Source organism: Mastigoproctus giganteus, chromosome 9 (genome assembly GCF_048544385.1).
Source record: "Mastigoproctus giganteus isolate SK-2022 chromosome 9, ASM4854438v1, whole genome shotgun sequence".
NCBI classification, from domain to species: domain Eukaryota; kingdom Metazoa; phylum Arthropoda; class Arachnida; order Uropygi; family Thelyphonidae; genus Mastigoproctus; species Mastigoproctus giganteus.
In genome coordinates, this window is record NC_143583.1 from 176,347,827 (window position 1) to 176,366,681 (window position 18,855).

Sequence of the window (18,855 nt, forward strand, 5' to 3'; positions counted from 1 at the left end):
CATCATGAAGGGCAGTGACAACATCTGCACGTGCAGACCAGCTAGTTTTTGATAAACTTTTCACAACTTTTAGGTGAGAGCCTAAATTTGAAATCAATATTTCCCAACGATGTGTGGATGATGAAAAAAATTGTACATATTTTGAATAAAATTAAAGTAAATCATAACGCTTGAGTTACATTCTACCGTTTGCAAATGAATTAAATTCGTGAAATGCCCTGCACATGGTATATATAAGGCAAACTCGTTTTGCTTATTTAAGTCAGGCTTGCAATCCTGAATAATGTTCTGACATATTCGATGCGTTGTCGTATGACTGACCTCTGCAGTTTATCAATGCAATATCATTATCTTTTAAAAATGAAGTAACCACATCAGAAAGATGATTTGCCATATGCCCATGAATCGGAACAAACTGCAAAAAGCATTCTATTGGACCATCGTTTTTTACATATTGGATAATAAAAGTCAATTGGTCAATGTGGGGCAGCACGTCAGGTGTAGAGTCTACTGAAATAGAAAAATATTTTGCTTTTTGTATTTCAGCTACAATCGTAGCCAACAGTTTTGATCCCATTATGTTATTAAATTCTTTGCATATTGTAGCAGGCAAATACGACGTGTTTCCATACGATGTATGGTTACACAAAAACAGATCAAATTGGCTAAGTAGCGCCATAATTCCCAAATAATTTCCATTTCTTACAGAACCAATATTCTGGCCAGCCCCCCTTGATGCTAGAAATTTAACAACGAATACTATTCTTTTTAGCACTTCCTTCCAATATTGATGTTCATTTTTTAAACTGTATTTCTAATTGTGTGTCAATATGCACAGCTTCTTTTTTTCGGGAATATTATGTCATCATGCATTTTCTACGTTCTTGTCCATTTTCACGCTACTTTTCTATAGCAGCTTTTGCAGAATGCATCAGATCACTAAATCTGCTTATATTAAATGCAGACGTAGAATATGACTACAGCTTATACACAAAACAATATACATTTCCTTGCGATGGCGAATATATAAGCCACTCTCGGTTTACTATCTCCCCGTTGTATAATTTTCACTTAAACATTAGCTTGGGTTAAATGCCTTGATTCGATAGTACCATCAGCAGTCTTATATACATACTGATTTGATAAAATCACATTCTCTGTTTTGACATGAAGACAGACCTTTTTCTATCCAATAGGCTTGTAAATTATTATTTACAGGAGGCCATTATGCAGGATCAGAACTTATACTTATAATATATCATCAATTTGATTAGAATTTGTATTACTTACATTATTACGAATTTTGTCAAATCGCATTTTTTTTCGGAAAGATCAATTTCATTTTCCAAAGCGATCAACATAATAGCTATGGTATTGTTAATACTGCATCTTTCTGGATGGATAATACTATTTTGTTTTTCTTCAGCACTTGAGGCTGTAGAAGCTGAAGGACAATCATTACTGTTGACTGGGGTAACTGACTCCAAACCTGTTTCAGTAAAGAAGGTTGTAACTTTTGGAAGCTGTTTAATCATTTCTTCTTGATGTTTTACCTTTTTTCTTTTTGCAGGACCACTTTCGAAAATCCCTTTCATTTTAAAATATTATCTGATATAAACGACCGATAGGACATAAAATACAAAGTAAAATACTATATTGGTGAAGACTGATTGGTTATTATATGACAAATAATAGAACCAGTACGGGCCAAGTGCAATAATGCTGATGATGATGATGCCGCGAATCTACATAATACAATTCGCCAAGCAAAAAATTTGTCAACCAGCAGAGGACCTATAAGGCATCTGCGACATCACTTTGCATGCGAGAAGCTTTTGCATGGAGTGTAGCGGACACTTAAAAATTATAATTAAATAATATAATTATAATATATATATATTAATATATATAATATATAATTATATATATTATTAATCTATAATCATAAGTGAGAATTAAATTTATTAATTGTTTTTCTAAATATTAATATTTTCGGCACTTTAAACTATTTAAAGAAAGCCAAAAACATTATTCGTATGTTAATATGTTCTGTGTTTACAGTGCTTTCAACCGCAAAGTAACATATTGAAAACTATTGTACAAATTGGAGCAGAATGGTATTAAGGGTAAGTTGCTACAATGGATAAAAGGATGGTTGAGTGGGAGAAGGCAGAGGGTGGTAATCAATGGGTGCTGCTCTTCGTGGACTAATGTTATTAGTGGAGTCCCCACAGGATTCGGTGTTGGGTCCTCTGTTGTTTTGTATATTTATCAATGATATTGATGAAGGTATATCAGGCTTAGTGTCGAAGTTTGCAGATGATACAAAGGTTGGCAGGGTTGTTAATGACAGTAATGGCAGTGTGCTACTGCAACAGGATCTAGATAATTTGGGCAGATGGGCTAAGAAGTGGCAATTGAAGTTTAACCTTGACAAATGCAAAGTACTGCATATGGGTAGAAGTAACCCATATGTGGTACTACACTTAAGATGGTAGAAAATGAAAAAGACCTGGGAGTAATTGTGCAGTCAGATTTCGCAATGCAGACAGGCTGCCAGGGCAGGTCATGGGGTTTTGTCAATGATATATAGGAATTTTGCTAGCAGGGAAAAGGAGGTGATTGTCCCTCTGTATAAAGCAATGTTCAGGCCACACCTTGAGTACTGCATACAGGTCTGGAGGCCTCATTCTAGGAAGGATGTAGATTTACTTGAGCGTGTACAGAGAAGGGCAACAAGATTGGTGAGAGGAATGAAGGGATCCTCTTACCAAGAGAGACTTAAGTTCTGCAAATTGCAGTGGCTGGAGACTAGGCACCTGCGCGGTGATCTGATTGAGGTATATAAGGCCTTGAATGGGTTGAGCACGCTGAATTCTGATGGGATCCTTCCACTTGTTCAGATTACGAACCTAAAGGGGCATAAATTCAAATTAAGAAAGGACAGATGTAGAATAGATGTGCGAAAATTTGCCTTTAGCCAGCGGGTGGTTAATTGCTGGAACAAACTTCCATCTGTCGTTGTGGAAGTTGATAGGTTGAATAAATTTAAGGAGGAACTGGACAGGGATTTGGAGGGAATGGTGTGATTTTTTTTTTTTTTTTTTTGGCTGATGCTGCATAAGCTCATACACTTGCTTTCTTGCATCACATGCCACTACTACTACTATATGGGACAGAGGGTGTTTTAAAAAAATTATTTAAAATAAACAAGTGAGGCCCCCAGTAGGCCGAGGGCCCGGTGTCCATCAGATGCAGCCATGTGTTAAAATGGCCCAGCTGAGATGTGGCAATTGAAATTTAACATTGACAAATGCAAAGTACTGCATATGAATAGCAGTAATCCAGTAGAAATGTGCCAACTGTGTGGTACTACACTAAGACCGGTGGAGAATGAAAAAGATTTGGGGGTCATTGTGCAGTCAGATATGAAGTTTTCTGAGCAGATCATGGGGCCTTGTTAGTGTTATACAGTATCTCAAGGTGATTATTCCCTTTTATAAGGCAATCTATGGTCAGGCCACACCTTGAGTACTGCATACATGTCTGGAGGCCTTATTTTAAGAAGGATGTTGAGTTGCTAGAACGAGTACAGAGAAGCTGCACTAGTGCGGGGCACAAAAGGATACTCTTAAATGGTTAAGTTTTGCAAATTGCAGCATCTGGAGATTAGGCACCTGCAAGGTGACCTGATTAAGGTGTATAAGGCCTTGAATGGTTTGAGCAGGCTCAATGCTGATGGCATTCTTCTTCTTGCTCAGATTACAAACCTAAGAGGACATAAACTATAATAGAGGAAAGACAGTTGTAGAATAGATGTGTGGGAAATTTGCCTTTGGCCAGTGGGTAGTTGATTGCTGGATAGCTTTAATAAATTCATAAATTTAAGGAAGAAGTCGACAAACTTGTGGAGCGAATGGATGGGTGAATTGAGGTTTTTTTTTTGGCTGATGCTGTATAAGCTTGCTTTCTTGCATTATATGCCTCTGCTAATGGTATTACTATACACACCAATACTCTAATTTTTGTTTCCCAGTGCTGATATCACACAATACTAACTCAACATTGGATGTTGTCAAATGGATGCACTGCCTTGGATTTTATATACTTCTTAAATAAGAACATAATCCCTCCCTTCCTATCCTGTCTGTCCTTTCTGTATAAATTGTACTCCCCATATTCAAATTCTGCATCCGTTATATCTCAGTGGTACCACATCTCTGATATTCTAACAACATCTGCATTTGATGTCTTGACCAGCACTTCAAATTCATCAAATTTATTTACTATGCTTGTAGCATTGGTGTACTCACATATATACATGCACCTGTTCTTACTGCTAGTTACCCTAACACCATCCCCATATTTACTTGTTTCATGGTGACTGCCAGCAATCCTTGAAATCCAGAGCATCTTGCTTTCAATGTTACTGCTCGTTCCAACAGAAGCAATGCAAGAATCACTTTCGCCTCTGCCTGCGGCTATTGTTAATTTATTAGTTTGTATATCACTGCAAGCCAGTAGATTTCCAACTCACCTAACACTGTCTGGTAGCATTAGGAAATATTCTAGAACCCTTTCTATTTAAGTGTATATGATATTTACTAAATATCACAGAAAATTACTTTCTGTGTTATTTAGTAACTTTTAACAATGGTTGTGACAAGGTCAGAGGGTATCATGACTCATACAGAAATAGCCAATGGTGTTTTCTGGGTGAATCATGATTTCATTGTTTGCAGAACACGTGGCATGTATTCCACGGCATGTAGTCTAATAATTATAGCTTAACTGGTGATTCTTTTCTTTGTCACTGTTGTATGGAGTGCACCGATCTAAACTTAAAATTTGGTGCACTGCTAGAAGAATCTGAGTTACTGAAAAAATGGGTGCTTGCCCTCGAGAATAATGTAACTGGGAGCTCGTCAGGGACTCAAGACTCTAGTGATCTACTAAGTGATGCACTCCCGATTTGGGCCCAGAGCAGAATAACCAAGTGAAAACTGCTCTAGTTCAGGGCTTAGTTCTATTAGGAGACTCCACTGTCAGGGGAAACAGGAAATATTGTTTGTAATAAGGACAGGCAGAATAGAACCAGGGTATGTCTGCCGGGAGCAACAATTAATGATGTCACCAACAGACTGTCAGATTTTAAGGAGGATAAAGAGAACATTATTATTCATGTGGGGATTAATGATATTAAGCACACAAGATTTGATGAAGTGTTAGACAAATATAGGACCATGCTGAAGAAAAGCAAGAGTTAGGTCTATGTCTTCAATTCTACCCAGGCACTATAGGAGGCATTATATGCTGAAAACTTTATGGATTAATTCAAGGCCTGAAGGACTATGCAAGGCTTTTGGGAATTTTTTTTTTTTATCAGCTTGGCCTGCACTTGTAGGTAGTATGAATTTGCTTTGTAGAGATGGGATACATTTAAACAAAGGCGATGCAAGAGTTTTTGCCAGAGTATCACTGAGGATACCTTAAAGGTTCTGGGGAACTGCTAGTTTAAGGGAGAGGCCAACGGTAATATAGATACACATTTTTCCGATATTATTGGTCAAAGTAACGCTTGCACATACCTCAGGAGTTCTTGTTTGTTATTGCAACAGATCTGAAAATTTCAGACAACAGATTGTCTGAAACGTAAAATAATAAACCAATGTATACTCCCCACCATGACTTATGGAAGTGAAACTTGGGCACTCACCAAAAGAATGGAAGAGAAGCTGAGAACTACACAGCGAAGAATGGAAACAATTATATTGGGAATCAGGTGTTAGATAAGAAGAGAAACACATGGATTAGGCAGCAAACTCAAGTAAAGGACATTCTTATCAAAACTAAAGAACTAAAATGGTCTTGGGCAGGACACATAGCTAGAAGACATGATGACAGATGGACTAAGAAAATAACAGAATGGTACCCAAAAGGAGCTAGAAGAAAACCTGGAAGACAAGTGAGTTTTTGGGTGATAAATGGATGGCCAGTGCTCAAAACAGAAGGAACTGGAAAGTTGCTGGAGAGGCCTTCATCCTGCAGTGGATTGAAAATGGCTGATGATGATAATTGCAACAGATCATATTAGCTAGTTATGACAGATTATATTAACGCAACAGACCATATTAACTTTGTTCTGAGGGCAGAAATGTTTCTAATGCGAGGGTAGCTAAAGCTAAGAAAGCAAGCTTAAATAACAACAAGGGGTGTGTCAGGGTAGTTAACTATACAAGAACACTAAGTCTTAATTGTCTATACAGCAATGTCAGAAGTGTCATCAATAAAATGAGTGAATTCGAACTGCTGGTGTTAGGACAAGTAACACTGACATAATAGGGCTTACGGAAACATGGTGCCGCCCAGAGATAGGGAATGATGAGTTCCAGTATGGTATGTTTTTTTTTTTTTTTTTTGGTAGTTGTTGGCACATAGGCTTCTGTGGCCATAATGCACCTCCCAAGGTTTTTGCAATACTCTGATCCAAGCCTGAGGCGGGAATCGAACCCGCAACCTTTAGGTTGCCAGGCAGGCACTTGACCCACCCGGCTAGTACGGTATGTACAACGTGCTTAGGAAAGATAGGGCAGATAGAACGGGTTATACTTCTTATCAAAAGCAGCCTGAGCGAGATGAAAGCTTTCTTGGATTCAGACGTTTCATATGCTAGAATCTGCATGGTGTGAGATAGTTGGAAGCAAATGTATAATGAGGGGGGGGAATAATCTACATGCTAGGTGACTGTGAAGTTTACATGCAAATGGAATGGGCAAGTAAGCATGAATGTGATTTTAATTTGCATCTAATTGATTGGAGCAAATGGGAAGGAAACTCCACATGGAGAAGAAAATTTTTAAATCAACTAGATCAAGGGTGGCCAATGAGTCGATCGTGACAAATTTTAAATATACAGTTATTGCTCGGTTTGTGCACCTTGTGCAATGAAATTTTTGAGATGGTAGATCGCGGCACATTTTGAAGGGAAAAAGTAGACCGCATCACAAATTAAATTGGCCACTCCTGAACTAGATGATTGTTATTTCTATCAACATGTCAGGGAAAAGTATACCAAGGAAAAGCATATTCTAGATCTGATTGTCACTTATGAACAAGTTGACATAATAGGACTGACAGTACAGAAAGTAGCAGGAAGTGAATCCAACAGTAAATCCAATATCCAGTTTATCTTATATTTGTTTTTCTAAATTTTTAAGTTGTAGAAAAGAGATGCTGCAGACAGATGCTTATAAAAACATGTCTGCAAGAACACTTGCTATTTCCTTGGGAGATGACATTTCTTGCCCATTGCCATTTAGTGGTTATCATCCTGTATTGCTACAAAGTGAATAAAGACGGCTCAGATAGAAGACTGGAAGTTTCTGGATGATTTTTTGCCACGGGCATTACAAATTCTTGTTAATAATGTTTTGTGGAGCAATGAAGTCACATTTAAACTAAATGCAGCCATAAACTTTCATAACTATATTCATTACTCTCATAACAAGGATTTAAACTACTGGCCTTGACAGGCTGAACTGGAATTTGGACAGGGGATGTTCTCAGATCAATTTTATTTGGGGATGGGAGGGGAATGGTGACAAGAGAAAACTACCTGAGACTGTAAAAACAAAAGTATTCCATTAATGCAGTCCAAAATCAATTTTCAGCATTGCTTTTTTATGCAGAATGGAGCACCAGACCCTTATGAAAAATTCATTATGTAAATGAATTCTTAGACAAAGTTTTCAGGTTGACAGATCAGATGGCAGGGTTCCATTGAATGACCACTGTGCTCCCTGGATTTAACATCTGTGATTATGTTTTGTTTGGAGTCTTAAAGGATAAAGTATTTAGTAACAAACAGTTAGAAAAACAATTTGGGAAAATTAATGGGGAACTGTGCTTCGCAGAGTGTCGCTCTGTACCCCAAAGATGAGAATTTTGTAAAGACCAAAATGGTGGCCATAATATAGATTTTTTAAGCAATCGCCATAATATATTTTTTTAAGTGCATGTCCTAGCATTGTGCTAGCATTAATTAAAATATATATTTAAAATAATGTTTTTATTTCCAGTCAAATATTTTTCCTTACTTATTGACCCACCCTGTCTTATATTTGTTTGTTATTTGTTATTTGGTTTTTAGGAGCATTCACAACTAAGGCCATATTACTCCGAGAATATGTGGTGGTCATTTCCTGACCTTTCAACATCCTCCATATTTGGTGGTGACAAGCTTGAACCCCATGTCTAATCAAGAAGCGTGTGCTTCGCACTGCCCTGTCTTATAAAAATATAAAACACTGTTATAATTGCATACAATTATAACACTGTTAAAATATGCATACAATTTAATTAAGTATAACCATCTGTTCTTTCTTCCCTCAGCAACCAGAAGTTTTTTAATCTTACTACTGCAAACTCAGAGCCACACACACAATAGAAGTATTTTGTAGCCACAGCAGTCATTAAGGGTGAGATATAGCATTTGTTCATCATGGACTGTGAGCTAACTTTTTGTAACTGTATTTTCATCTCCATAATGAAGCCAGGACAAAACTGAACGATTATAGTACAAAATATCTTGATGCAATAACTACTAAACACATTCAAATGGTGTTACAGCCACAGAGTGGCAATTACTCTGTGGAGATAGCAGTTAATAAGGTTGTTAGCATCTATGCGACCTAATGATCCCCACTATAAAATTTATTAACATGAGCTGCAAGACACAGATTGAATCTCAGCAAGGAATAGCAAAAATTAAATTTAATCAATAAATGGACCCATATTTTTCATTAACAATGCCTTTTAATTAAGTTTAAAAAAAAAAAAATAATAAATAAATAAAAAAAAAAAAAAATGGAGACCCCCAGGTGTCTATTTTTTATTAACACTATGGGCATCAACATGTTAAGTAAGCTTTATTAGTTGATATATCTTTTCCTTCGCATATGTCATATTGAGGTCTTTCAAATCACTCGAAAATTTTGATGCATGCCTCTAAGCTCCAATGGATTCCCCTCCCCCCATTAGAAATTTCCAAAACCCTTAATGTCTCGTTTATGACTTCATCAGAGACTCTTGCATCGCCTCTGTTCAAATGAACACCACCTTTATTAAATAAATTCATTGCCTTAAAAATTTACAACAGGGTTTTTTTTTTTTTTTGTAGTACATCGTTGCTGATGGAGAAATGTAACATTTCAAATCAGAAATTTGTAACATGCTATGTGATGCTGACTTTTAGATCCAATCCAGTGAAAATATGAACACCATGATCTTTTGGATGTTCCAAAGTTCACAAATTATCATCTGAAAGTTGTGCTAAGTTGAATTTTTTTTTTTTTTTTTAGGAGCATTAGCAACTAAGGCCATATTGCTCTGGGATATGCGGTGGTCATTCCCTGACCTTTCCGCATCTTCCGTATTTGGTGGTGACGGGCTCGAACCCTGGTCTAATCAAGAAGCGTGTGCTATGCACTGCTGCTCCTTTCCACCTGGCTATGGAGGCTCGCTAAGTTGAATTACATGGAGAGGGAGGGAGAGAGGCATAGCACAGTATCTATATGGATTTTTTATTTTTGAGCATTAGTGGGTTTAAACTGGTATTGCATTAAAGGCAAATGCAAAAGTGCATTGCAATCATACACTTTAATTTTAAAAATAATTAGCTTAAGCATTTATTTCAATAAAAAGGGGAAACCTTCGTAACTCAGGATTATCTTGGTACCTAATATTTGTTGTTGCCAAAATACCCCCCAACCAACCCTTTTCCACTATAAAACTCCTGGTGGCTTTTCATTGCAAAGCACATTCAATTTATCTGAAATAAGCAAGAATAATAGAAAAATTAAAATTAAACAACGTAGGAACATTAATCAACAATTAAAAAGGTAAGATCTAGTTGTCCAGTGAGAAGTTCCACTCTATGCAAATTTCATACTGTTAATTCTAGTCTCCTTTTCAACTTACAAGAATCAGTACAAATATACCAAGCATTTCTGATTTCAATGATCTAGTTTCAAACATCTTTTAAATTTTAACTTCAGTTTGTCACTTTTATGAATTTTTGAAGATTAAGCAAAATGAATGAATTAATTTGTTATACACATTTAAGATACCAAATTTCTACTCTGATTTACAAAATAGCGGGTAGCCAAATGTAATCAAGAATCACATGTAATATATGGAAGAGAACAGAATTGGGGGAGGGGGGTTAAATAGTTTTACCAGGTGAATGCACTTTAAAATGTTATAGCACAATTCTTAGAAGAAATGCTTATCAATTATCTGATCAGCCTTAATTAAAATTTCCTGACCAGCAGTAACATTAATGTGTCAGTAGTTAATGCTCTATATAGTTACACTATAAAGATAACAAAAATGCAGGAGGTTATGGAACTACTACAGAATTTAAGGTGAGGTTAACTTTCTTCTAATGGACAGCGCAATAAGAGCAAATTGTTTAAAAGCATCTAGATCACTGGAAGTAACAATGATTACATTAAACAAAATTACATGATAAGTGTATGCATCCAAAACAATGGTGCAAACAGTTCAGTAAATAGCAGCAAACCATTTGAATGAAACGTGTTTTATTCAAATGGTTTGCTACTATTTATTGCTGATATGTAGTGGTACCAAAAAAAAAAAAAAAAAACACCACATTTTTTTGGTACCACTACATATCTGTAAATCCCCACTTAAATGGCATAACTGACCTGGTCACAACTACAAAATATGCGAACAAAACAAGTTACACAAAAGTGAGAAATGGTTCCTACACTCATGCAAGGTGTTTAAGGTTTCACATGTTGATGAAACACTACTACTTCCTCAAAGACCTGTGGCACGGTCTTTGACATTTATCAAAGACCATGTCATAGTTCAGACTTTTTCCAACTACCACTGGCATCAGTATTTACTCAATACGTATCCTATTAACTTTTTATGATTAACTTAAAGGAGTATATCTATTATAATGCTGAACTCTGTGCTGTATCAGAAACATTAGTCTAGACATGCTGCATTCCATTATAGATCATGCAATAACTTTCTTCTACACAGTGTGAAATGTTCTTGACAAATATTTTGTTTCTCTGATGAATGACTGCTTCAATGGGGGTGTCCCAAAGTAAGCTCAGCATAATTTTAATCATTCAGTATTCCAGATGAGTATCTTTCACCTAAAGTCCTTTTAAGACCTGATCGGCTTCACTAAAGCCCTTAAAAAGCAGAATTAACTAGTGTAGAGCAATAATCTTTAATGCAATTATTATAAAGAAACAAATGGTAAAATAACCTATACTTTCAATTTACTTTTAGACTACTAATTATACATTGATATTAACTTAGTGGACTAAAAAGCAATATTAAACAGAGGAAAAAACACAGTTGAAGCATTAATTTTAATGAAATAACCTGTCATTGAGGATTATTTTTCTTAATAGCATACACACAGAAAGATTTCATATTTTTAACACAATTATTCTGTCAAGAATACTCCATGCCCCAAGGAAAGTGCAGAAGGATGTGCTGAATGTACATGCAAAGTTGCAGTGTGCAGTACACACTAGGATAAAGGAGAAAATTAATATATGGTTATGGGGACTACAACAGGGAGGGGGAAAAACAAAGGTGAGCCACCTGATCCTGAGTTGAGGGTGCCCTCATCAGCTGACGCCATGCTCTGCATTTTTTGCATTTTACGGGTACCTTGGGATTTTGTCCTCCTCATCTCAGGAGCGATGGGTTTCTTCTGCTGAAGCTGTTGCTGTTTGCCTGTGGTCGGGCTCAGGCAAATGCCGTTAATCTATGAAGGGAGGAGGGTAGAGGTCAGCTTGGTGTAAACTAAAATTTATATATCCTCAATACGCTTAGACACAAACATATCCTGAGGTGAAAAATAAAGTGAAATTTTTGGTCTTCATCTAGCTTGATCTGGATAGCACAGCACAATTAGTTAAAGGCACATACACATACATAAAAAGCGTAATTACCAAAGAGCACAGCTAGGCAGCTCTGATCTGACTGAGACTTGTGGAGCTGTTTAGGTCAATGGTAGGAGGAGCAGGCAAGTAAAAAGAAAAATTTTTATCATCAAATACCACATGCACACTCACATACATGCACTTAAACTAAACTTCAAGTCTAGTAATAAGTATTTAAATATCCTATGATGATTAACATTTACACAACACACTCATACTTTAAATTGAAGATTTATGAATATATCAATATCAATTTGCATATACACAAACATCCACACAAACATATATATATCTCAAGTAATTAGAATACATACAAATTATTAAATGCTGCACAAACAGAATATTTTATAATTAAGACACTTCGCCACACACACACACACACACACACACACACACACACACACACACACACACACACTATATAAAAAAAATTTTAATAGAATTTTTTTTATTTTCCCATATACAAAGCATTGAGCTGTTTTGCATTTTTAATACCTTACAATGAGATAAACCATTTGAAAAAATATGATACAAAGAAAAATAAGTTCTAAGCAGAGTTAATGGAAGAACCTACTTGTTCTATTTTTAGCATGGTAAACAATAAACCAATTTTTTTCATTTATATTTCAAGATGACCAAAATAGAATTAACTGTTAGGGTGTGCCCCCCCCCCCACAATGAATTCTAAAGGTGTGGTTTGTAATTCTTTGGTATTTTTAATATTAACATCTGCTATTCAGGCTATACTATGCAATTTCCAGTATTTCTCTAGTTCATATAGTTTATTGTGTATTATGCCTGAGTGTGTGTTCTTGGACCAATCCATAGTGTGCTAGCTGAAAAAAAAAAAAAACCACAATAAGTCATAGGGGTAGAGGGGACCTACTCCCTCTGCTCAAGGACTGTAATGCACTGAGAACACAAAAACATATTGACTATCACCAAGTGCAATAAGATTGCTTAACAAATTCATTTAAAATGACAGTAGAGCTTTGATTGTCCACCCTATTTATCATCAATCTCTGTTAACCGTCACTTAACCCCACTACGGCATAATGCGTTGTGATATTGGCACCATATGTCACTCAGTCTTTGTATACAACTCACTGTATATGGTTGTACTTGAACTTCTTGTTTCATATTTTAATAATTTTTATTTAGTAAACTCATTGAAAGAACAGAGAAATGTAAATGAGTAGTGTTGGGATTATCACAAAAAACTAAAATAGTCTAAGAAAAGGTGAAAGTGCTACAAGTATAGCATCAGTTTATGGAATAGGAAGAAAACAGTAAATGATATAAAGCATGATGGAGACAAAATTGAAACCACGTGTCGAAAGTGGAAACCGCTGACAGTAATGTTAAAAGTCGTAAACCAATGAAGCATGCTAAAAATGAACAATTGGATACTGCAATGTTTCAATAGTATATTCAAAAATGTAACCAAGGAATTTCATTGTCGGGACCTATAATAATCGAAAAAGCTATTTAAATCAATAAAAAAACTAGGCGGAGATCCTTCATTCACGAGCCTCCGTAGCCAGGTGTGAAGGAGCAGCAGTGTGTAACACACGCTTCTTGATTAGACCGGGATTCGATCCCGTCACCACCAAATACGGAGGATGCGGAAAGGTCAGGGAATGACCACCGCATATTCCCGGAGCAATATGGCCTTAGTTGCTAATGCTCCTAAAAAAAAAAACCAAAATAAATCCTTCATTCAAGGCTAGCATCGGATGGTTAGACAAATTTAAGTTTTACCATGGTATTCAACAGCTGTCGATCCAGGGTGAGAAGCTAAGTGCAGATAACGCAGCAATTTCTGTTATCGGGAAAACCTACAGAAGGAAATAGCTGATCGAAGTTTGGTTAAAGACCAAATATCCCTTGTATAAGGCATTGGTCAGGCCACACCTTGAGTACTGTATACAGGTCTGGAAGCCTCATTTCAAGAAGGATGTAGAGCTGCTGGAACGAGTACAGAGAAGGGCAACAAGATTAGTGAATGGAACAAAGGGTTGCTCTTACGAAGAAAGGCTTATGTTTTGCAAATTACAGAGCCTGGAGACTAGGCATCGGCGAGGTGATCTGATAGAGGTGTATAAGGCTTTGAATGGCTTGAGCATGCTCAATGCCGATGGGATTCTTCCTCTTGCTCAGAATAATCACCTGAGAGGGCATAAATTCAAATTGAGGAAGGACGGATGTCGGATAGATGTGCGGAAATTTGCCTTTAGCCAGCGGGCAGTTGGTTTGTGGAATAGACTCCCATCGCTTGTTGTTGAAGTTGATAGCCTAAACAAATTTAAGGCTCAGCTGGACAGGTATTTCGAACGAACGGAGGGGTGAAATGGGAGTAGTGGTTTTTTTTTTTTTTTTTTTGGCTGATGCTGAATAAGCTTGCTTTCTTGCATCATATGCCTCTACTAATGCTAAAATGCTAATATAACTGCGACGAGACTGGCCTTAACTGAAAGGCACTACCCTCAAAAGACACTGGCTTCAATGACTGAACATATGGCACTGGGATATAAGATGCAAAAAAATTGCATCACTATAATGGTATAATGGTACTAATGCCAGGAGTAGTCATAAATTGCCTTTGGTTGTTATAGAAAAACCAAAAAAGCCTAGATCATTTAAAAATATTAATTTAAATGCTTTGCCAGTTCTCACAAAACAATGCATGGATGAGCCAAGATATATTTCATGATTTGTACCATGCATAAGATCCCATTTGGCATCAAAAGGTTTACCACAATATGCAATGCTACTGATGGACAATGCACCTACTCATCCCATACTCGTATGTGATTTAAAAAGTGATGATGGCAAAATATCATGCCACTTTTGGCAGAAAGTGGCATGATATTTTGATATTAAAGCTACACTATAAAAGATGCAATTTTCAATGTCGTTTATACCTGGAATGATGTTCCAGTTTAAACAATACAAAGAAACTGGAATAAGTTGTGGCCAGAAATACATTTAACTGATACAGAAACCATTCCAAAAGAAACTGAAATTTTGCAGCTATGTTCAAATGTTCCTGGTTTTAAAAATATTTCGATGGAGGAAGTAAATGATTGGCTGGCTATGGACAAAATGGATGTTGGATGCGAAATTTTAAACGACAATGAAATTGTGCAAAGAGTGATGACAATTTCGGATGATTCTGAAACTGAAGAAGAAGAAAAAGCTGTTGCTAATGGAACAACAAACATAATTAGCCGCTGTGAAGCTGAAACTATGTTGTCAAAGTGCATTGAGCGTTTCTTTTTCTTATAATGTTACTAGACGTAACATTGATATTGGTGCTATGATTTTTTGATGAACTGGTAGCAAATAAATAATAATTAAAATTTAATTAGATTATGTATTATGTAATAAAATAAACAAGTTAGATGACCTGGTCTATTGTATGTATGATGGTTTAATTTACTATTATATTATTTGTATACTCGATTATCCGTCATGGTATTGGCCCCGTACAGTGGTGGATAATTGAAGTCATACTGTACACATTTAAATGAACCTAACCTTTTTAAAAAAAGAAATGCCTATAATATACAGGACAGAACAAAACAGCCCATAACAGGAAATAACAATGATCGCTGAAAAAAAGAAAATATATCATAAATTATGCACCGAAAAAAAAGGAAAATACATCACAAGTATACTAGATCCATTAACACTTTCTCTGCTGGATTTTCTGGGGACAGTTTTTGACATGGAATTGAAAACTACAGGATTGATTCAATCTGGATTGGAAAGGACAGAAATATTTCTGGGCTGTCTTCTCACTATGACTGAATTGATCAGTATATGATTAATCCAGTCAGGATGAGAAGCAACCTTCAACAAAAATATCAGTTTTACTTTTAAAAAATTGGAAGAAAAAGCGATAAAAGTAAGGTAATTTTCATTCCAAGTGAATTAAAATGCTGCATATTTGCATTCAGGAAGCAGTGAACGAGTTAACTTGTAACACATATTGCCTGATTTTAATGGTTATTATTTACTTAAATCCATTTTTCATTGATAATGATTATAGTGATTTGGTGTTGCAAATGAAAAAAAATCTCTATAGATTTTGTTACGTCTTTGAAATATATGATTCCATTTAGTATTAATATGGCAAATGATGCAAGAAAGCAAGCTTATACAGAATCAGTCAAAAAAAAAAAAAAAAAAAAATCCTATTCTCATTTTTTTTTTTTTTTAAGGAGCATTAGCAACTAAGGCCATATTTCTCTGGGGATATGCGGTGGTCATTCCCTGACCTTTCCACATCCTCCTTATTTGGTGGTCACGGGCTCGAACCCGGGTCTAATCCAGAAGTGTGCTATGCACTGCTGCTCCTGCCCACGGAGGTGCCATTTATTTAAACTATCCACTTTTACAACGGATGGAAGCTTCTTTCTGTAATCAAATACCCATTGGCAGAAGGCCAATTTCTGTATATCTATTCTATAACCACTCTTCCTCTGACTTTGAATTTATGCCCCTTCATGGGAATAGTCTGATTTACATAAAGATGTTACTGATGGGATTTTATGTTGACACACTGTGATCACTGCCACAGAGTAATTCTTTTATCTGTAGATTCTTAATGCATGTAGAATCACTGCTGATAATCAGATCAAGAATACTGCTCTCTCTCTATCTTGTTGCCTCTATAACATGCTGCTGCTGTAGACAGTCATCCAATAAATCCACATAAGCCTTGCTAGTCTGTGAGTAACCAATCCACAAGTTCAAACCAACATCTGGAAAGTTAAAATCCCCCATTATAAGACATTCTGATTTATTGGACCACTCTATTTCTCTGTACAGTTGTTCATTGTACTCAGAGCCATTAGGCCAAATTGCTCAATATTGCACTGCCACCAATGGATGGCAACTTAGATTTTACGTGCTTCTTAATTAAGAGTATAACCCCCCTCTTATCCTGTCTGTCCTTTCTGTACTGTACTGTACACACTGTACTCTCTATATTCAAATTCTGCATCCCTTATATCTGAGTGATGCTATGCCTCTGATCCCTATAGTGTCTGCATTTGATGATGTAATCAGTACTTCAAATTCATCAAATGTATTTACTATGCTCCTAGCATTGGTGTACATGTAAGTATACACACACACACACACACACACACCTGTTCTTAATCTTTATTAACCTAACACAGCCAGTGTATTTACTTCTTCCGTGATGATTCCCAGCAGTTCTTGAAATCCTGAGCACCTTGTTTTCCAAGGTGCTGCTCGTTCCAGTAGAAGCAGTGCATTTAAGTATTGATAAAAAAAAAAAAAAAGACACCCTTCAGAATGAAATCAATGTTTTGAGGTGACAAAAAAAATATTTAAATTACAATAAACTCTGGGGTTTAAACTTCAGTTTGTCATATCTGCTTAAAAATATTAAAATTCATCTGTAAGATTCCTTAATGATTCCCAAAATAAATGATTCCTTGAAATATTTATATTAATAGTAAAAAACCAGATTATAGAAAAGTTGATGCAATTTTTTTTATGATAAATGTAAATTCATTACTGCTGTATCCCTGATATCGGGATTATCAGGATTCACACGTCATTATATAAGTAACTAGGGAGTTTTTCGAAACAAAGCTGTGAAATTGAATAAACGGAAGTTTAAAAAAGTTAACATGAAATCTGTAGCAGGAGTCAACAAAAAAAAAAAAAAAAAAAGGAATCAATGGTGGAATATTTCATAATTTAAACCTATATTTTAGAGTGGCATATCAAGAAATGTGTTTTTATTATTATTAGCAGCATAAAATCAGCAAAAAAAAAAAAAAAAAAACACACACACTACTATCCACCTCATCTGTCCATGCACTCTAATATGGTTATTTCTTTCTTAAATTTATTCAAAGCACTCAATTCCACAACTCCAGACAGTAGTTTGTTACAATAACCAATTACACTGACTGAAAACAAATTTTCACACATTTATCCTGCCCCATCCATTTTTTAATTTAAGCTTATGATCCCCTTGTGCATGCTATCCAAGAAAGAGAATACCATCATCATAAGTTTACTCAATCCACTTAAAGCCTTAAACACAACAATCAGGTCTCCTTGATGATGTTTAGTTTCTAAGCACTGTAATTTGCACAACTAAAGTTTTTTGTAGTAAGAGTACCCCTTTATATTCTTGACTAATCTGGGTCCTTTTCTCTGTACCTGTTCCAAGAGATCCATATCTTTCCTAAAATGAGGCTTGCAGATCTGTATGCACTACACAAGATGTGACCTATGCATTCAACAATGAGATTATCATCTAATTGTTCCTGCTGGCAGAGTAGTAGTAGCAGTGGCATTTGATGCAAGAAAGCAAGCGTATGAGCTTATGCAGCATCAGCCAAAAAAAAAAAACACACACCATTCCCTCCAAATGCCTGTCCAGTTCCTCCTTAAATTTATTCAACCTATCAACTTCCACAGCGACAGATGGAAGTTTGTTCCAGCAATTAACCACCCACTGGCTAAAGGCAAATTTCCGCACATCTAATCTATATCTGTCTTTTCTTAATTTGAATTTATGCCCCCTTAGGTTCGTAATCTGAACAAGTGGAAGGATCCCATCAGAATTCAGCGTGCTCAACCCATTCAAGGCCTTATATACCTCAATCAGATCACCGCACAGGTGCCTAGTCTCCAGCCACTGCAATTTGCAGAACTTAAGCCTCTCTTGGTAAGAGGATCCCTTCATTCCCCTCACCAATCTTGTTGCTCTTCTCTGTACACACTCAAGTAAATCTACATCCTTCCTAAAATGAAGCCTCCAGACCTGTACGCAGTACTCAAGGTGTGGCCTGACCATTGCCTTATA

General features: G+C 36.1%; 1 protein-coding gene across 5 annotated transcripts in view; it reads right to left on the reverse strand.

Moving 5' to 3' along the window:
- The window catches only part of LOC150080903 (syntaxin-binding protein 5-like), a 795,970-nt gene that overhangs the window by 299,425 nt on the left and 477,690 nt on the right, over positions 1 to 18,855 (reverse strand). The window contains exon 20 of one of the 5 annotated variants that reach the window (XM_090381035.1): positions 11,722 to 11,818. The exons of 2 other annotated variants lie outside the window; for them this stretch is intronic. In XM_090381035.1, the coding sequence (XP_090237161.1) occupies positions 11,722 to 11,818 (97 nt within the window). Of the gene's footprint in view, positions 1 to 11,652; positions 11,819 to 18,855 lie in introns of those variants that run through there. 2 more of the 5 variants (XM_090381034.1, XM_090381038.1) reach the window with 2 other exon arrangements.